Source organism: Molossus molossus, unplaced genomic scaffold, assembly GCF_014108415.1.
Source record: "Molossus molossus isolate mMolMol1 unplaced genomic scaffold, mMolMol1.p scaffold_m16_p_12, whole genome shotgun sequence".
Classification (NCBI taxonomy): domain Eukaryota; kingdom Metazoa; phylum Chordata; class Mammalia; order Chiroptera; family Molossidae; genus Molossus; species Molossus molossus.
Genome location: NW_023425347.1, coordinates 52,281,095 through 52,302,720, shown reverse-complemented (window position 1 = coordinate 52,302,720; position 21,626 = coordinate 52,281,095). Strand labels below are relative to the sequence as shown.

General features: G+C 43.1%; 1 protein-coding gene across 2 annotated transcripts in view; it reads right to left on the bottom strand.

Moving 5' to 3' along the window:
• WLS (Wnt ligand secretion mediator) overlaps nucleotides 1-15,660 on the bottom strand; it is a 103,299-nt gene extending 87,639 nt beyond the window's left edge. For both annotated transcript variants that reach the window (XM_036257323.1, XM_036257324.1), the window contains exon 1: nucleotides 15,352-15,660. In XM_036257323.1, coding sequence (XP_036113216.1) covers nucleotides 15,352-15,457 — 106 coding nt within the window. In that variant the 5' untranslated portion in view covers nucleotides 15,458-15,660. The remainder of the gene's footprint in view (nucleotides 1-15,351) is intronic.
• Between the last annotated feature and the right edge of the window lie 5,966 nt (nucleotides 15,661-21,626).

Below are 21,626 nucleotides of genomic sequence, written 5' to 3'. Positions count from 1 at the left end.
TAATTTCACTCCAGGAACTCATTCCTGGGTTAAAAGAGTAAGACTGATGAATAGTACCTAACCTATCCAAGTGTTTACTATTTGCCAGGCACCGTACACTTACTATCTCATCAATCTTTTCACTTATTAGGTCACCGAGCATTGCCACCGGTGTACCCATCTGAGAGTGGAGGAAACTGAGGCTCTCGAATCAATTTCTTCAAGGCCACAGAGCCAGCAAGCAGTGGTGCCAAAATGTGCATCCAGTTTACATTCAGAGCAGCAAGCTCCCACTGCTGGTGGAGTTTTACCTAGGCTTTAGGGCCGTGGATGGGTCCATACCGAAAAGAAGTCATTATTTTAGTGGGAGGGAGGGCATCATGTCACGTGGAGCAGCTGAGGGACTCCTGTCCCCTTTCTTTCAAGCCCCTATTCTCCTTCCTCCACCACAGCCTCCCCCTCCCCTTACTCTATGCCAGCTCTGTGTCCCCCCACCTCCCACACACTCCCCCCTCTAGCTGGAAGGTCTGGCTAAGACAAGTCCAAGTCCAGCTTTTGTGTGACTGTGCTCTTGGCTATGGCTTCTGTCCCTTCCAGCCTACATCCGCTTTTTAAATCTCTGTCCCGCACCTCCACCTAGTTCCACCAAGAAGGTCAACAGGCACACGTTCAGCACAGCATGTCTCAGCACCATCCAGGAGTCTGGAAGAACGTGTAGACAGTTCATCCTCACCCCCCAGGTGAGCACGCTGAACACGGCGGAATGCGGAGGTGTGTGGCTACTGGAATGCATTATGCTTTCTTGTCAAGGGCAGTTATCAAAGCTGGCATCATAAACACATTATTGATGTCCAAGAAGAATTGGAAATACATCTATAAAATTCTTAGAAGAGAACCTTTGAAAGATACATTTTTCATCCTCAAAAATTTACAGAAAATTAAGCAAATGATGTGCTCTTCAAAGAACCCTTAAAGCCCTGGCCGGTTTGGCTCAGCGGTTAGAGCGTCGGCCTGCGGTCTGGAGAGACCCGGGTTCGGTTCCCGCTAAGGGCACGTACCTCGGTTGCAGTTTGTCCCCGGCCCTGGTTGGTCGTGCGGGTGGCAGCCACTAGATGTGTCCCTTCACATCGATGTTTCTCTCCTCTCTCTCTGTTCCTCTCTCTCCCTCCCACTCTACCTGAACAAAAAATGGAAAAATGTCCTCGGGTGAGGATAAAAAAAAAAAAAAAAACAGCTCACACAGAGGGAGAAGAAAACATTTACTTGTTTTTTTTTATCCTCACCTGGGGATATTTTTCCATTGCTTTCTAGGTAGAGCGGGAGGGGGAGAGCGAGGGAAAGAGTGAAAGAGGGAGGGAGGGAGGGAGAGAGAGAGAGAGAGAAAGAGAGATGTGAGCATCGACTGGTTGCCTCCTCAACAGGGACCAGGGATCAAACCTGCAATCAAGGTACACGCCCTTGACTGGGAATTGAACCTGTGATCCTCAGTCTGCAGGCTGATGCTCTCACTGCTGAGCCAAATGGACCAGGGCAACATTTACTTCTTAAAGACAATAAATCACAAAATTTCCATCATCTGTCAACATTCTCATTTGAATATTCAAATTTGGAAACACATATACTAATCAATGTTCTCTTCCTCCCAGCCAGTTTGAATAACCAGTCATAGTCAATCCTCTGCCTTGATGGCTAAGTAAAGACCAACAAGTAGATCAGACAACAGTAATCAGCATAACGGTAGCCATAGGTAATGAAACACTCCATTACTTGTCAGAACCTTCTTGGTTCTAACTTAGTTTCTCTCTCACTGTGATTTCTCTGGGCCTTAGTTTCCACAATATAATAGGAGAAGATCCCTTTCTAAAACTCCAAAAAGTGTATGTTTTTATAAGTCCAAGCATGCAAAACATGAAGGTGGTATAATCCTTTATGTTTAATGATAAGACACCTCCCCTCATTTAAATGATAAAAGAATAGCCAGGAATACAATATTACAAATGTTAGGGCAGACCTTAAAGTTGAAGCATTTTAGCTAACTCTAACCTCTGCAACAGATAAAAAAAAAAAAAAAAATGCAAGGTTTGTCCTGGCTGGTTTGGCTCAGCGGTTAGAGTGTCAGCCTGCAGACCGGAGAGTCCCAGGTTCAGTTCCCGCTAAGAGCACTTGTGAGTGGCAGCCAGTCTATGTGTCTCTCTCACATCAATGTTTCTCTCTCTCTTCCTCCCGCTCTACCTGAAGATAAACACAAAAATGTTCTCAGGTGAGGATAAAAAAAAAAAAAGCAAGGCATTTATCTATTTCCTCAACAAGAATTACGAGGCACCTACACTGCATTGCCTTATGGTAACCACTGGAGACAGACCAGCCATGCTCTCGTGTAGCTTACAGTTTTATAGGGGTTCTATTTTCATCTTTATTTTTGTTTATAATTTCTTACATTAGAGCACTATAATTTTAGCTAATATTTCAAAAGTAGTTAATATTTTATAAGAAAAAGATCATCATTTTTTCTCCTTTGAATTTTGACTTTCAAAGGTCTTTGTCATTTACATTATTATCTAGAAGCAAAACAAATTTCCCCATGGATGATGACTTCAATTTTCTAATGTAAAACAGAGCAACTGGGATTTGCTCCGCAGATGCATGAATGGAATGCAGCTCGTCCAGGAACTGAGTGATATCCAGTTAAAAGTTTTGCTGCCTGCGTTTATCTACGCTATAAAGAGCCATGAATATTGGCCCAGCAATTTAAAAGGCAAAATTTTAAATTAAAATTAAACCTTGCTGAAAACTATTGCTAACTGGATCAAAAAGTAAGTCAATCACTCTGATTCACCAAATGTATAAATGACATGCTTCTTGAACTGCTGGCTGGCATGGATTATGCCTAATAGAAGGCAGCAAGCAGGGTTGCTGGGTTTCTAGTTTTGTGTAATCCACTAAGAGGCAGAAACAATCTGCCATGGGCCTAACCGGATACAGGATGACTCAAAAAAACTTTAAAGAGTTAATTAGTGCCCGACTAGTGTGGTTCAGTGGACTGAGCGTCATCCCATGGACTGAGAGGTCCTGGTTCAATTCCCGGTCAGGGCACATGCCTGGGTTGTAGGCTGGAACCCCAGCAGTGGGCATATAGGAGGCAGTTGATCAATGTTTCTCTCTCACATCGATGTTTCTATCTCCGCCCCCCACCCCAAATCAGTGAATAAAAACATATTTTAAAAAAGAAGTTAGTTACTGACAACTCATTCAGGGAAATGGGTGATACATATTGATTGATCTAACATGTATGCTCAGGTAACTTACATTCTCTCATTTAATCTCAACAACTTCCCTGGGAGGCAGAAATCTTTAGACAAGGAAACTGAGGTTCAAAGTATGTAAGTGGTAATCCAGGTTACAAAGCAAGTTTGATACCAAACCATTGATCACCATAAAACCGCATGTTGGAAAACGATCCGTTGGGAATCTGACTGCTTAGGATGGAAGGATCAGTAAGTTTATCACTGAACAGAAACGTCCTGTGGAAAGCCTTCAGCCAGCGTCAGGTTGTCTTATAGAATGACCGTTTCCTGGGAGCCTGTGAGAAGCCCAAGTCATCAGAGGCAACTTTCAAAATTACTGTAGCAGCTCCACTTGCCAGGAGAGCTCCTCTCAAGTAAGATGCCCAGAGAGTTGATGGACAGAGCTGGTATCAGTACCGAACCCAAGTTCTGACCCAGAAACATTACAGCCTCAAATTTATATTAATGTTGCTTTTGTTTAAACCCCAAACATACTGCTCATCCTTCTCCCAAAGTATATTTTCTCTTTCTTTTTAACAGGTGGGTGGGATAGGGTAGGAGAGGAGGGGAATGAGGGAATTCTTTGGATGTTTATTAGAAAGAAAACGGCCCTGGCTAGTTTGGCTCAGCAGTTGGAGCATCGACCCTCAGACCAAAGGGACATGGGTTCAATTCCCAGTCAAGGGCACGTACCTGGGTTACAGATTTGATCCTTGGCCCGGGTTGGGGTCATGCAGGAGACAACTAATCGATGTCTCTTTCACATCGATGTTTCTCTCTTTCTCTCCCTCCCTCCCTCCCTTCCACTCTATCTAAAAACCAATGGAAAAATATCCTTGGGTAAGGATTAACAAAAAAAAAGGAAACACGTGCTAATTAAAAGGTGACCTGAGTATCCTTTCAGTTTAAAATTTGGGGGTACCTACAAATTATCCTGTTTCTTTCTCTATCATCAACTATTATCCATAAATACTTTGTTCTCTTAGAGCAAAACTCTGTTATGTTTAGGCATGTTCAAAGAACGGTGCTGGGGATTTAACACCGGCTCTCTCATGGACCTACAAACTCTGGGAACTTAGGAGGAAAGGAGACTGAAAGGATGCCGAGGGTTCAGACTTGGCTGTCACAGCAAGCCCTCCACCCACCTCACAATTCTGAAAAAGGTGATCACTCTTGAGTAGAGGTGTTCTCTAAGTGATAGCAAACAGGACTAGCGTTAGAGGCTGCATCATACAAGCCAGAACTAGCTCAGCAGAAGAGGGAAAAGAAAGGAATGCAGGGACGTGTTTTTTCTCCATTTGAGGCATTCTGTTCTCGGGCAAGTTACAACCCAACTGAGCAGACAAAATATATAAGAACCCGGAGTGAAAGGAAGAGGGCCCCCAAAGACCTGCTGTGCTTCGAGACAGGGCTGCATTGAACGAATATGGAACCCAGCCTTTTGGTTATGATCACCTAAAAGCGAGCATGTTACACAGAGATTTAAAAGTCAAAATTCATAAGGGCTAAATCAGAGAAACATCATGCTTTGTGACTCTGCTTAATTTCAACAAAAAGAAGGGCAGGGGAGGGAGAATGTGCAGTATAACACTTGCACCTCTGGAACTGCAAAAATATGCTTGTCCGTCATGGAGCCCTCAACATTTGAAGTACTATTTTGGCAATCGGAAGTTTCTGTTTGCAATTATCTGCAGAGTGAAGAAATGGTAGAAAGGAAGTTGTTTCTTTTGTATGTAAATCAAACGAAAAAATATAGGGCATGTCACTTCCCTTAAACTCATTACAACTTCTGAATTGTGCTTGCTCCAAACATCCCCTGCAAGCTCAAAAGTTAGTCACAGAATTTTAGTCGAAGAAGCCTCAGATTGAAGCCTTAAAACTAAACACGGGGATGGGTCTTTGGTTGGATTCGCAAGGACCACAGTTGTGGGATTTTTTTTTTTTTTTTTAAGTCTTAAATTTACAACATTTTTTCAAGCAAGAGGAAGGGAATGTATGTACCACACGCTCAACAAGCAAGGAAGGAATTTCATTTTGTTTTTTAATTTTGTAGTATCCTTTAAAATCCACATAGAACAGCTTAACACTGTATAGAATTACATTGCTCCATATGAGATTAGCTAAGAATATTAAGTATACAAAGGCAAGAAGGAGAAGACATTACAATTATCGCTATTTTATTTTCTAGTAACAGAAAAGTTATTAGAGCTATAAGAACCACAATGGGAAATTTTCTTAAGTTCGGACAGAAACAAATAATCTTTGTGCTGAAACTCAGAAGGCCCTGTATGTTTGGAATGCTGACTGATTAGAACCTGCGTCTAAGCCATGGTTCTGCACCTAATTCTGTGAACCGAGTCCCTTCCCTTTTGTGGGATTCTGACTCCTCCTTAAAGGAGGTAGGACAAGACCCTTCCATCTTTACACTTTAATAGCCACAAGCTCCACGGCTTCTGTTCAGGCCAAACTACACCAAAGTGTTGTGGATACAGTCGCCCAAAAAGCTACACTCATGGCAATAAGCTCGCTTCAGCGTAGAATCAAATATCAGCCTATAACGTCATGATGCTGCCAATGAGGTTACTGAGGTACGAAATGACCTGCTCATTTCACAGAGGCCCCAGACTGCTGGGCGTTCCTTCCTTTCTCTTTCTCTTCCTCTGTCCTCATGCCACCCACCACACTCCCCCATCTCTCTACTGCCAGGATTTCTGTGGCAAATTGTCCCAACTGTTGTCGACTTACAAATGGACAACCAAGCTCTATCAAAATTGTGTATAAAGCAAAAATAACAGATAGACTTTGAGTAAAAGCATGAGGGATTCTCTTAAGTGCACGCTTTAGAATGACTTAGACCTGTGTTCTTTTTTTTTATCCTCATCCAAGGACATTTTTGCATTTATCTTCAGATAGATCAGGAGGGAGAGAGGGAGGAAGAGAGAGAGAAACATCGACATGAGAGAGACACAGCGACTGGTTGCCACCCGCACGACCCAACCAGGGCCGGGGACAAACTGCAACCGAGGTACGTGCCCTTAGCGGGAACCAAACCTGGGACTCTCTGTACCGCGGGCCGACACTCTAACCCCTGAGCCAAACGGGCCAGGGCTAGACTTGTGTTCTTATTTACTAGATTTTCACAATAATATCTACTATTTGGGAAAGGCTTATGATGAGACATTGGGTTATAGCATGGGAATTAAAGTTAGGAAGCAGGATGGAATGACCTGTTTTGTACTTTCAAACCCAAATTGAGTAATGCTTTGGGTCATTTCCAGTCCTTCATCCTCAATAGAACCATGAATCTGGAGGTGTCTGACAAAATGGTGATGACTCAAGGAAGAAAAAGAATAAAAAATAAAAAGCATCATGATTAAGTTTCCTCCATATCTAAGGACGGAGAGGGACAGAGTAAGAAAAGTAGGAGAGATGGATATGGAGTTAATGAGACAGTTTCAGACAACAGTCCGGAGACACTCCCAATGGGCACCATGTCCTCAAGTTCATCACAACAATCATTCATGACACAGGAGCTCTGTCTCACATCATAGTTGAGGGTGGGAGCCAAGGAGCTTTTGTGACTCATTTAAGATCACTGAAACAAGTCAACTGCTGAGTTCCAGCCAAGTGTCTGCCCACTACATGGTGCTGCCTTGAGACCAGGAGCTCTCTCTGGGAGGGGCTCAGCCAGGACCAAGGGCAGTTAACTGTCCCCCCACCAACTCTCATGACCTAAGCCTTATTAATCTGGAGTTTGAAAAAAAAAAAACAACACAAAAAACTGAGCCAATCATTTACAGACTCATTAACTTCTTTCCAAAGAAAAATCAAAATGCCTTGCCAAAACAAATGTAATAATTTGGCCTCTTCTTTCAATGACCTCTGCTTTTTTGGAAACGTATTTTGTGGATAAAGCCTCTGAGTTAACACAGGGAATTAACCAGAAGTTTAAAAAGGCCCTATAATTCCTGTGGGCCAGGGAAGAAAGAACACCCCTTTACCAGGGAATATTAAAAGAATAGAGTAGGAAAGACAAAGAGAAAGGAAAATATTATATTTGAAGGTTCAGGATTTAAATTTTTTTTCTTTATTGATTTTTAGAGAGGAAGGGAGAGGGAGAGAGAGATAGAAACATCGATGAGAGAGAACATCGACTGGCTACCTCCTGCATGCCCCCCACTGGGGATGGGGCCCTCAACCTGGGCATGTGCCCTGACCGAGAATCAAAGCAGCAACCTCTTGGTGCGTGGGTCAGCACTCAACCATTGAGCCACACGGGCCAGGCGAGTGCCCAGGATTTAAACAGGCATAACAGATAGAAACACTAGTTCCGTTTCGGGGTTGGGGGTAGATGGGTGACCAGAGAGTAGGTTTTGGAAATCCAGGTACAAGCTACGTCCCAGAGATATGGTCTCACATGTTTACAAAGGCCCTAGTTTTTCTTTCCTGAGTCCATATTCTTCTCCTATCTACCTGCCTTCTCCACACAAGTTTCCTCTCTTGTATTCACGCTATATTCAGGAGGTCAGCAATTTGGACACATTTTCAAGTACAACTCTCAGTCACTCTTTGCTGTGTGTAATGATTTTTTTTTAGGGGTAGCTGGGGTGACGTTTGCTCAGGTTCAGCCCCCACCTCCAGCATGGCTTGCAAGCACTGGTCAACATTTGGCTAGTGTAACAGGTTAATATGCATTTGAAATTGGGATCATTGTTTAGATCCATGATTAGTACCCATGCAGTGATGAGGGTGTGTGGTCTAGGAAAAGGGTTAAAGCAGAAAAAGGGGAGACAGCTCTCATTTCCTATTGAATTGGTGTAGAATCAGTTTCATCACACTCCACCTTTGCTTCCCATGGAAACTGAACGGACGCTAGAGGAGAGTGGCATTAGACTTAAGACTGGCTGAGAATTCAGTCAAGGAACATGGGCTTGAGTGCCAGGCCTCTTATTTACTATCTCTAACTTCTGAAAAGTTCCTTAAACGAGCCTTGGTTTCATTTGAAAACTGGACAAAGTACCTGCTGCTCTAGGTTGTTATGATCATTAAATAAATCAATAAACATAAAATGCTTTCCATAGTCAGTGTGTAAATTCCCAAAGAGCAACAAATCATAATAAGCCAAATCTTCCACTACTAGTTGGATGACAGTCCGATTATTGCTTTTACTCCTCTATAAGATTTAACTGGGGGGGGGGGGGGGGGGGTAGTAAAAAGCTAAAAGAACCTCAGCATTTTTGTATTCTAAAACATTTTTGTTGTTGAGCAATCCTTTCAGATTAGCCCTGTGAAGAAAAGGGAAATTGCAAAACAATCCATCAAGTTTGAGAAGTTGAATGTCTCAAGCTCCCCTTCTCCACTCTAATCTCCATCCACATGCAGGCACTTTCTCTGGGAACTGTCAATATCTGGTTAATTTGTCTATCAGACCACCATTACAACAGCTCAGAGAAGACACAAGACCTCAATGGAACAGACATAATCACTTCGTGTCTTCATGCTCCCCATCTGCCATCATCTCGGAAGAGTTTCTGTCAAAATTGAGGATAACAAATCTTTCCGTACAGAAAAGTCTATCAGCATTTTTTCCAAAGAACAAAAGGTACCTATTCAAGGTGTCAGCATGGAAGCCTCTAGTTTGAAATGCATGGGTGTGAATAAACAAAAATTATTCTTTGGGGAACAGAGTTTTCAGTAGAAGGCTCTTCTTTCTATGGCTCCACCATCACCAGCAATTCACAGCCTCTAAAATCCTCTCCAACCTCAGCTGACTCCTTCTTTCCTCTTCCTTTGAAGTCCAGACTTACATAACTATATTAATGGTTAAAACCACTAACTAGAGAAAACAAAATCGAGTAATCTACCTTAAAGGAGCAGAACTCAAACACATTATGGTTAATGAACTTGGCTGCTCAGGCAGTGGATGATTCAGACAATTATGAAGACTGGTTAGAACTTGTAAGACATTGGTCGGACTGGCAGATGCAGATGTATCCAAAGGTGTTCTCCCTTAGCCATGGCAAGGGCACCGTTTTGCTATGTACAGCTGGACTCCATTTCATCGATCATAATATTTGAAATCTTTTCCTTTTTATATGTTACCCAGTGATTAAAAAGGAGCAATTAGTTGTTTTTCTATTGTTACTCATCATGTCTTTCTCTATTCAAACCATTTTTATTCAGTCCTTGAAGTCAAGGCTTTGGGAGGTAGAGGCAGGATCACCTAATGGTTGAGAATTCTGGTTCTCCTGTCAGATTGACTGGAGTCCCAGCTTTGACCCCAAGAAGCTAGGTAATCTTCAACACTTTTCTAGACCTTCCCGCACCTCCATTTACTTACGTGCTAACTGGGTACAACAGTACCAATTTGGCGAGGCTTTGCGTGGGTTAAATTAGATAATTCCTGACATATAGTGCACATTTAACATATATTAAATGTTATTTATATTATAATTGATACATTTGTTTCAAGGTGAAATATTAATGTAATTATTTGATGACATAATTAACAGGGCTTTGCATTTCACATGCTCTCAAATTCCCAGTAAATGAGTGAGAATTGTCTTGATGCTGGAAACCTTGTCGTAGGAAATCTTTTGCTAGTGAACTTGCACTTAGAGGGACTCTCTTCTCCCTCTGGCTTCCCTTGGTTACTGAGGTTTCAAGTCCCTCTTTCCTAGCCCTCAGTCGCATTGCAGCCCTATTTAGGGCACACAGTAGGCTCCAATCAGTATTTTGCACATTAGACAGGTGACACACGGGAGTTCTACGCTAAGGACCTTCATAAAATCTCAAATTCTAAATCTCCATAGAAACATCTTTATGAGGAAGATAACGTAAGAATCTTTCCTCAGTCTATAAGGATTTTTTTTTTTTTTTTTTTAACACTAAAGGCCAAGTTATTGCAAAATGTCAACCAGGTAGGAAAGGCTTTGAATCTAGATATGAGTTCCAGGCAGGGGACTTGAAAACCTTTCAAAGCCACACATCACACTATTATCTCAAGGAACTTTTTTTACCTTTAATAGGGAAAAGGGAAAGTTCCAATAGAAGGCTAGATAGGCTGTATTGAAAAATTAGTTGAAAGCATGATTAGAGATTGTTAGCACAAGCATGATTTTGTTGCAATAACCAAGTAAGTTGTTTAGTTTTTTTAAGTCAATAATGTAATTTCAATTATAAAATATTTCTGAAGTTGCCTAGTACTCCTATCAACCACATTAGTTAAATACACTAGCATTTAACAAAGAGATGAAAGGGACATGGTTTAGTCAGATATAAAATTTTAGCAAATAAAAAGGAGAATCAAATATAGAAAAAAATGTGGGCTAACATTTACCAAAGGCCAATTAATTAGTTCTTTTCAAGATTCTCACCAGATACCAAAACAATGCAGGATTAAGAGTACTGCATTATTAACACATGCTAAAATATAATAAATACCACAACAAGTTTAAAACCTATGTATTGGGAAGAAAACCCTTATGTAATCTGCCAAAGATTGTAATTGTTTATTTAATTTCTTAAAATCCTGCAACTTCTTTTTTTTTTTATCCTCACCCGAGGACATTTTTCCATCCTTTGTACAGACAGAGTGGGAGGGAGAGAGAGGAAGAGAGAGGGAAACATCGATGTGAAAGGGACACATGAAGTGGCTGCCACCCGCACGACCAACCAGGGCCGGGGACAAACTGCAACCAAGGTACATGCCCTTAGCAGGAACTGAACCCTGGGTCTCTCCGGACCGCAGGCGGAGGCTCTAACCGCTGAGCCAAACCGGCCAGGGCAAATCCTGCAACTTCTAAATAAATGATAGTCACAGAAACAAAAACTCACATGAATAAACCACAGTAAAGACCACCAATAGTTCCCATTTAAACAGTAACAGCACAATAGTATGAGCTATATCACTGCAAAGCAGTACATAAGTTCATGCAAAAATTAAGAAAACTTATTATATACACACACACACATATACACACATACATATACACTCACATAATAGTCTCAGCATTAATATGCTCACATACTAAGTTTTTTTAAAAAAGAGCAATCCTTCCTATAGAAACAATTATTGGTATTTGTTGATGCTTATTTGTAGTTTACGTTTAAAATATTCTCATTTAGGTATATGCTTAAAACAATGCAATAATTTTCTTTTTATCCAATCCTGATCTTCATACTCTTAATAGTTTTAGAACAGGTGGGAACAGTGACCTGCTTTTTCAACCATTACATCCCCCAGACATGACTAATTTGAAGCTGAGCAAATTGCACATAATGGGCCAGGGATTCAAGTTCATGATTTTTAGTCAGCTGCACTCTTGTTTCAGGGCACATGGCTTCCTCCCCACACTCTTCACCTCCCCACACCCTTCACCCCTGCAGCTGCCTCTCCATGAACTAAATTCACCAAATGTTAAATCAAAGGAAATTTATTTTTAATTTTTTTTTTCTGCAGGCTTATTTTTTTAAGGAGGATACAAATTAAGCTACATTTTTAAAAATATTTTTTTCCTTCCAAGATTCTTAATATTTTTAAATGAATTCTAAATACTAAAAAAGCTAGCCACTTAAGAAACCTTTTCAATACATAAGAAAACAATCAAATGTAAGATTTTGTAATAGCTCAAAGTTACAAATTTTTTTTTAAAAAGCATAGCATAATTCAGTGAATTCTTTAATACCTTAAATTCTGTCATACAGGATGCTGCTTTCCAGAGGCTTTTTGAAAAATCCCATTTACGATTTAGCAGTATACAGACACTGGCACAAGAAAATCAAACAAACAAAACAAGCACGCACCAACACACACACACACACACACACACACACACACACACACACACGGTTCTAAGAAGGCCATTGGGGTAGAGGAGTGTTTCAGCTGGCTACCCAAAACCTAATTCCTATTTGCTTTTTTATTTAATGTTTAAAATTTCACCATCAATTCCAGAAGGCTGAAACCAAGCACCAGTCTAAATGTCATATAAAACTCTGTAAGTCCTGAAAACTTCATAGAATTTTATAACTGAAGAAACCTTAAACTCATTAACCTATCAATGAGGAGACCATGGAAGTCTGTTGGTTAACTGATTTGCCTGGTTACTTTGAGGGTGCCTGGTTTGCCATTGTCCTTTGGGGCGTTTGTTTTTGTTTTGTGCATATGTGTGTGCAGTACTTATGGAGCGTTGCCATTCAGATTCTCCTCTTCCTAGGTTACCATGTTTCCCTTGGACAACAGGGATCAAAAAGGAACATATCTTACGGCCAGTTCAATGCTAAGATTTCACTTTCTCTCTTGGCCTCTGCAGATGTATTAGAAAGACGCTTCCCACCCAGGACACTTGCCTTCTAACATATCAGTGGACCTGAAAAGTGAAGTTCTCTTCTCACTGGGGAGAGTGGAGGAGGAAGTTTCTGAACTTGACTTCAACTTTTCACCCTACAGACTGCTCCTTCATCTATTGATTCCTCTCCCACTTTGCTGAAGGTCTGTTCTCTGCTCAGTTTCCTCTGCTTTCCAATTTAGGGAAATTTGGTAGAAAAACATATCGCTTACCCTTGGTTGATATTTATTTACCATGTTTGGGTTTTGTTGTATACCCAAGTTCCTAGATTTCTTTGACAACAAAAAATATATATATTTTTTCAAATCTCTAAATGAATGAGATAAAGGCTAAGTTACCGCTCAAAGTATTTAACTTAGGACTGGATCTGATCTTTTGTCTTCCAGCCAGAACCGGGGACAAATGAGGAAGGAAGGGAGCTAAAGAGTAAACTTACACAACAATTTCCTCCAAGAAGTGTTATACACAGATCTTTTCTTTTTCAAGGAAAGTTCGAAATAAAGCTTATTTACTGAAGAGGATCTCATTACAGTGAGAACCTATCACTAACGTTTTGAGACTGTTATCAAGTATGGTCACTAACCAAGCTTTGGGGGGTGGAGGGGGACACAACCCTTGGTACCACTGACTCCAGACAATCCCCTCTTTGAACATACAACTGCTCCGATCCTACTGCAACTTTCATGTCCAGCAGCCACTCACCAGTGTCCTTGAACCATCACCCCAGTACTAAGATTCCAGAAATTACACTAATTCCAAAAGTGCCCTAAGAAACCTAGAACAGTGGATGGTGGGCTCTTCAAGGCTAGGATCAGCTTGAGAAAAAGATACATGCACCAACAAACACCAGGGAACTATGTGTAATGGTTCACTGCCTGTACAAAAACCTCAAAGAGGATGAAGGTCAGACGGGGATAATAGGCCAATTTAATTCTGAAAGCACAAGGTGCAAGAAATTTTAATTATGGTCTGCCACTGAAATCACACAAGATCCAATGGCATCTAACTGCAACTGCTCATCAAGGGAGACACGAGGTGTAATTGTAACCGCTGCATAATCACTGTGAGGGCACAGGGAAGGCTGCCTTCAGCTCCCAGCAGAGAATGTATTAGCCTCGAAAAATCCAATACAAGGAAACAGAGAGAGTGCACATAGCTAAACAGGAGCTCATAACAGGAAAGCCCAACCAGGAGAGTATGAGTGTGTGTGTGTGTGTGTGTGTGTGTGTGTGTGTTCCAGGAATAAAGATTAAGCTGTTTGACCCAGATTGATAATATGAGCCTGGAAAACTCTGAACCCCTTTCTGCTATGTGGATACATACTGAGAAAGGCACTGTCTTCTCCAGAAATTTCTCCCTTCGGTGAAGCTTTACCCACCCTCCTTTGTTTAAACAATTAGCTTGGATGTTACAGTGATTTACAGAACTAGATTCCCTTTCATTTGTTCCCATCCAACCCAAGTTATAGAGACAAAACGCTAAGCATAGGACTCCAGGTGCCCAAGCTCCTAGCCCCAGGACGACTATGACGCCCGTGCCGCGCGGACTCTGGGCAGAGGGAAGCGCGGAGAACGCCGCTCCGTGGACTGCCCACTCCGCAAAGTTTTACAAATCCACGAAGTCAGGGAGCAAAATTGCCCACATGCGCCGGCTGCAAAGTTGGCGCTGAAGTTTGTGCCGGGATGTCCTAAATCTCGTGGGGAGTGTACGGAGAGGCGGGAGGAGGATGAAGATGGAGAGACAGCGGAATAAAAGGGGGAGTTTTTCGGGTGGAAGGTCCACGAGACCATCTTCTTCATCCGGAAGCCTCTTTGGCGCCAAGAGGTCCCGGAGGTGCGCGCCAGGGGAGGTCTCCAAGGGCAGGCACCGCCGCGGGGGCCCGGGGCGCTGTCACCTGTGCGAGGCGGGGGCGGCGGTGCTTTCTCAGACGCCGAGGGAGGACCACGGCCTCCAGACTCCCCGCTCTCCGGGCTGTGGGAAGTGGGGGAGGGCAGACTCGATAGAAGGCACGAGGCCAAAAGCAACACCTTTCGGATACGCTGTTCTTCTCCGACCTCTCCAACTTCCCGCAGCGCCAGCCAAGGACTTTCTGCGACTGACCCCACCTCATCCTGCCTCCCTACCCACCACTCGGACCTTCTGAGTGCCGCGGCGGAGGGTGGGAGAGGGGTGCGGAGAGGAAGGGGAGGGAGCGAAGGTCGGAATCCAAAATCCAAACTCTCACCCCCCGGCTGAGACGACCAAATGCGTTTACACATGCAACCAGCACAGCCTGTAACAAGGCTCCGGGTTTGCGCCGGGCGCAGTTCCCCGACTCTTCTGTTGTTCCTAATAAAGTCGACTACGTTGCCCTCCGGAGCCGAAAGGGAGGGAAAAGAGGGGAAAGGCGGTGGGGGGACGCGGGAACAAGCGGGGGGGAGCAGCAATCAACTTTGTACCCAGCGCTTCCTCGCGCGATCCGTCGCCATGCTTAAGATTCCCACCCCCGCCACCCCCCTCCTTCCTTTCAAGTGGATACTGAAACTAGGCCAAAACTTTTTCCCCTCCTTTTCTCTTAGCCACTAGACTGGATTGTGCCCCACGGAGCCCCATGGAGCTCTGCTTTCTTAAGCACAATAGCCGGACTAATTAGATCATAGAAGCAAGACAGTGATACTGTAACAAGTAGCCGGAGAGGCAAAGAGGGAAGGGGCCCGAAAAGAGAGAAAGGGGGAAAAGTTTGCAGCTCTCGCACTTACCAATCAAGCCTCCCACCAGAAAGGCGATGATTTGGAACACGAGCAGAATCCCACCAACAATGCATAGCTTCTTGGTGCTCATGTTTTCTATAATTGCCCCAGCCATTTTTGCGCCCCCCTTTTTCTTTTCTTTTGGAAATAAATGTTTTAGGGTGTGCTTTTGCTCGCTCTCCTCTTACGTTCCCTCCTCCCTCGCCTCCTTTCCGGGCGCTGCAAAACTTCAGGGGTGCGGGAGCGCGGCGAGGATGGGACCGGGACGGCAGGCGCCCGCACGGATTCCCCCGGCGCAGCCGGCGCAGGCTCCCCCAATGCCCGGAGCTGTGATTGTGGCCGCTCCGCCGCCTGTGGACGCTTAAAGGAGCAGGGAAGCGGATCACATGACGCCGCCTCCCTCCCTTTCTTCCTCCCTCCCTCTCGCGCTTCCTCCCTCCCTCCCTCCCTCCCTCCCTCTCTTCTTCACCCCCTTGCCCGCCAGTGCGGGGGTCGGAGCTCAGGCCGGTGCTGGCATCCCGCTCCCACGTCTGGCAGGCAGTTTGTCCCGCCAGGGGCGGATGTCGTTTGGGGGTTGATGTTGTTGTTAAGTGGGTTCCCCCTACCCCGCCTCTCACACGTTTTCTTTTCTGGTGCGAGATTTAAATCACCCGTGGACAGTTTTGCAAACCTTTCACCTAGGCGTTGACTTTAGGAAATGGTCCCCACCCCCCAACTGCTAGAACTCTTTTAAGGAAAGAGGAAGAGAATTTTTTTTTTTTTAAGGGACCCAAAGATGCTCAAATCAAAGAAGAGATGCGGAATAAAGTCTCAGCTCGGCTTCCTTCTGCCTGAGCCCAGCCTGGGTTGTTGGGCGTATACCCGGCAATCGGCCCCCTCCCCCAGCACTCCTTGAGGAACCCTGCGCTCCAGCCAAATCAGACCGCTGTTCCTTACATTAGACCTCACGCCAAGTGTTTCCAGAGCCTTGACCCTGGCTCTTACCAAAAAAAAAAAAAAAAAAAATTTAACTTCGTCAGAGTTTTAATCATTTAAAAACCAACCCGTCTGAAAAACCTTGCTAATTTTCCAACCACCTCCACGTAATATCTCCGGGAACTGAGCTCCTACAGTTTCTGTGTTTACATTCTTAGCTCCCTTTGTAAGGACTTGTAAGGACGTTTGTCTCCACCACAGAGCCTAAACTCCTGGGAGATAGGGACCAAGTTTTATTCATCTTTGCACCCCCCGTGGTGCTTAACAAAATTCTAGCTCTAGTAGGTCCTCCATAAACTTTTGAAGACTGAATAAATAAGTGAATGTGAAAGCAAGCCCACTGTTTGCATTTCAAAAGCTTAAAAGAGACGTTTGATTTAGATGGTACACATATTAAGTTGCAATGTTTATTCTCTCTTAGTGAGGACATATTTATATTTATACTTAACTTCCAGGGGGAATGGGGGTGGGGCTCAAGAGATTTCCTGCTCTGTGGAGACTAAATTTATATAAACTGGTCACTTGGCCAGCATAACACACATTTCTCGATAGACCCTGGGTCTGGTAACCTCTCCTCTGCGTTCTCACACATGCAGGGTTTCTACCACCCACCACCCCTCATACACCTGGTTTCTTGCCCCTCCCCTCTTCAAGCCAAGGGACTATCCCAAGTCCTGTCTCCTCTACTCTGTTCCTGAACTTTCATTGCCTTGTAGAAGATGCCATGCAGGTTAGACATCATAGAGGTGCTCATTTCTAGAGGTCAACTAGATGCTTCTTGTTGAACTGGTAAACTTCATGTATATAAAACTCCATCTCCTTGGCGTCTAACAGTTCTTCACAATTCTGGGGATATATTTGCTAATTATTCATTTTTTCCCTAAACCCTTTAACCTTCAGTCACTCATTGAGCCCTGAACCTTTTCCAGGCTTTCTTTTCTAAGCACTGGAGGATGCCAAGATATGAAGACACTTGCCCTTGTCTTGGCGGCTGGGCTTCCTGGGCTCCCTGTTATTCACTGAGCAGTGATTAACAGCCTTCACTTTGGAGGACAGGAAGAAGCAGAAGGAATTCTAGTCAACAGTAGTGGTCAGAAGTGTTTGGTACCCAAACACAGATTGACCATTGTGTCTTATTTGCCTTCCTTTTTTACCTTTTCGGGCACTTACATCTTTTCTTTCTTTTTCTTTTTCTTTTTTTCCTGACAGGAGTGGGTTCCAGGGCATCATAAATGGAAGTAAAGAATGTCCTTCTCACCTCTGTTGCTAGTTAACTCTACATCCTGTGTTCTCATCTCAGCAAAATGCCAACTTCCATGTATTTAAATAATGATGTCTTAAGGTTAGAATTTCTTTTTCAAAAAAATATTTTTATTGATTTTTAGAAAGAAAGGAAGGGAGAGAGAGAGAAAGAGATAGAAACATCCATGTAAGCAAGAACCATCAATGGGCTGCCTCCTGCACGCCCCCTACTGGGGATTGAGCTCACAACCCCAGCATGTGCTCTGACTGGGAATCGAACTAGTGAAGTCTTGGTACGAGGATTGACACTCAACCACTGAGCCACACCAGCCCGGCAAGAATTTCTTTTTTAATACCAGGGTACTTCTTTTATTTTAGTAAAGTTGATAGCATTCAATATCAAGATTTACTCTCCATTTGATATTACGTTTCACTATTAAGGAAGAAAGAAATGGTGTCCCACACACTTCAAATATGAATTGGATCTATAGGAAATTCTTGGCTAATTGAATTGGTTTATTGGTTTAAGATCAGTGAGCTCCTCAACTCACTTTTCTCTGAGCTGCTACAATACACCTTGGCTCCCAAATGTACATCTTCAGAGTAACTGACCTGACTCCTTAAGGTCTGGGAATGAGAGGGTTGGAATAAAATAATGGTTCCCCACCAAGGTGATACTCTATTGTGAAAGGGCACTTATTACTTAACATTTTAATTTGAAAAAGATATTTCTAATTGCCAACCAGTGCTTCTAACTTGTATGAGATTACCCATATTGCCAAACTGAGTGAGGCCAGACACGTGCAGCATTAATCACCATGAACGGCTTTTTAAAAAATTCACAATTTCTATTATGTCTTTTTAAAAATTAAAAGTGACTGTTGGATTCTTAATTTCCAAGTAGAAAAGAGAATGAGTGTGTGAGTTCGCTGGATCTGGGATGGTGCCTAGCTCCCAGCTCTGCCCTTTGCTATGTGTGATCCTGGCCATTAGACAGCCACCTACCCTCTCTGAGGCTCAGTTTTCTCATCTGTAAAATGGAGATAATAATAGTACCTAGCGCATGGTGTTCTTCAAAGATATTATTAATTATTATAATTAAGGATCCTTTAGGAAAATCAATAATCATGTGTAAAAAACAAGTAAAACCAATGATTAATTTGTTCTTTCTCAGCTCTAAAATTCTATCGTGCTATCATTATTTTTTGAAACATTTTAGGAGCAGTCTAGGTGATTAACTCTGACAAGGGTGCTAATAAGGCTGAAGTTTAGTATTGAACTGTGAACAACATTCAGTGAACTTTAAACCTAGAAACATTCTAAAAACTGCTCCCAATCACCACTAAAACATGTGTTTCAGGCCACCAGGCGGATTGTCCCAGAGGCTGGGATAATCCAAGGATGTGATCCAACTCTGCCAACAGAAATTAACCACTCCAACTCCATTTCACTAGACCTAAATCGGGCATCCTGATTTACCCATTGTTTATTTGAAAGGTTCGGCATGTGGAAGATCATAATGATATTCAATGCATATTCCCTGAATGGATGAATTAATGAATGTATGACTAAACGAATAGCTAATTGAAGGTGGATTAACTGCAACTCTTCTCCCCACACCCATTCCCCATTCCTGTAGCATTTGCTGACTAAATGCCTATCTGACACGTCTATCATGAGTTGCAGTTTTCCCCAACATCTATGTATGTGCCATGTTATCACCCCGGCTTGCAAGCTCCTTAAGAGCAAGGAGAGTACGACCTGAGCCTTCGTCTCCCTCACAGCCCCAGCACAGCCAGCACCTTGCACAGAGGAGGGCTCATCTCCTGGAGCTGAGAAAGCCCCCTTTGGAAGGCAAAGGCAGCATATCATTATCACCATCACAGTAAATGTGATGTAGAGATCTGAAAGAATGGCGTCTACCTCCTCAAACACCTAATTCACTTCCAGAGGGACCTCACAAGAGTCATAATCTCACTGTGAGGTTTCTCATTCTCATAAATAGCTTTTAGCCATAAATGGCATCCCTGTGGCTCCTTCGTTGTTGGTATTTTCTCCTTGTTAGTGCCTGTGAATGTGAGCAGGCACTTTGGGTTCACACTCTGTTATTCAGTGTCACTTCTCTCTTCTCTCTCTCTCTCTCTCTCTCTCTCTCTCTCTCTCTCGATAGAGATGTGAAAGAATATACATACATATATATGTATATATATTCACAACTTCATTTAAAATGCTTATTTTATTTTTTTATTAAAAAGGAACCACCCTTCCCTTTTCTCTCTCTGAGCTCCTTTGTCTTGTTTTGTATGTAATTACAAGACCTTTCCACACTTCCATTTGCACACTAACCTTGGGTAGGAAATACCCAGAACCCAGGGCAGGAAAACTGGTACTTTAAACCTGATCTTTAGATGAAATTGTTTCATATATACCCCACCACCCTCTCCCATTTTGCACATCAGCGCCCACCCTGAATATACTCCATTTCACCTTTTCTTTTACATTCTACGTAGATTTCACACATTAGGCTTATTCAGTCACTGCTTTAAGTCTTACTAGTTGTATATATAAACCTGAGAATACTACTTAACCTTTTTGAAACTTACTTTATCTTTTTTTTTTTTTAAAGAAGATATTAATACCTACCTCTTAAATTGTGGTGAGCACTTAAACATTTTACAAAGTACCTAATGTAGAGCCTGACACAAAGTAGCCACTCAACAAATGTTTCACTTGTTGTAAAGGGGAGGTTTCTACTCCCAAATAGCAAACCAAAACAAAAAAACAAAGAACTGTAAGCTCCCCCTCCCCCCCCTCACCCCCATTGTTTCTTATGAGATTGCCTCTTTGAACCCAGGCAAGTTGGAAGGGGCAGATAAAAACAACTTGCTAGGTTTCCAGAGGCCTCTTATGGAAGGCAGCTGACAGCTTGGAGTAGCCAGCCGGCCTCCTGCTGTTTTCCAGGCTTGAAGGAGGCTGCCGCAGAGAGCTGGGATGCCTCCAGTGTCTGAGCCTCTGCGATGGCATGAGCTCAGTTTCTGCAGAAAGCGTCCTTTCTCTGCCAGTTTCTCTAGCATAAGCCTACTGGGGTCTGAGCTGTCTGATCCCCCGCCCCCATGCCCTCATGACTGTTCTCCCTCTCCATCTCACCTTGTACTTTGTCATACTCATAAGCTTCTCTCCATCTGCTCCTCCGCGTGGAGAATGACAGGGGGAGGAAAGCTTGAACAGGCCAAGGGACACCTGCCTTGGATAGCGATCCCGTGATATGTAGACAACAACCAACACCAAAGCACAGAGTCAGCAGAGAAATTGTGTTGAATGAATGAATGATGAAAGAACACATTCCAGTCTCTGGCTGCCCAGGGCTTCAGGAAGGCTCCCCACAGATGGCCAGTGACAGGAAGAGGGGCTCAGACTTAACCTCAGCCCTAGACTATCTGGGGTGAGAATAGGCCCTGACTTGGGCCAAAGCCCAATCCTCATGCCATGCTCATTGTAAATGAGCTCAGAATCATCACTAAGTAGCTCAGCATGAAGGATAATCTCCAATAAAAACAGCTTCAGGGACCTTTAATATGTCCACTTTGCACTAGATAAAGGAAACTAGGATGACAGGGAGTGTGGGAGGGCAGGTAATTCCCCAAATGTCAGATCTAACAGCAGCCCAATAAGAATGTGAATAATTATTACAATAACAACAAGAACTTACACTGATTGCTTCCTATGTACCACTCACTCTGCTCAATTAAATGCTTTACATATGTTATCATCATTAATACACACAACAGTCCTATGAGGCAGGCACTGATTTTATCCTAAAAAAATAAAATAAAATAAAATAAAGCCAGTTCAGGGAAATTAAGGACTATTCCCTTGATCACACTGCCAGTAGACCGGAGAGTTCAGATTCTCAGGTAGATGCAATACATCATTCATTCAACCACCAAATTCTGAATGAATGCTTATGAGTGCCAGGAATTGATCTAGATGCTGGGGAAGAGCAGTGGGCTCAACAAAGGCCTTGCCCTCATGGAGCCTACGTTAGAAAGCCTGCTACGGAGCCTCAG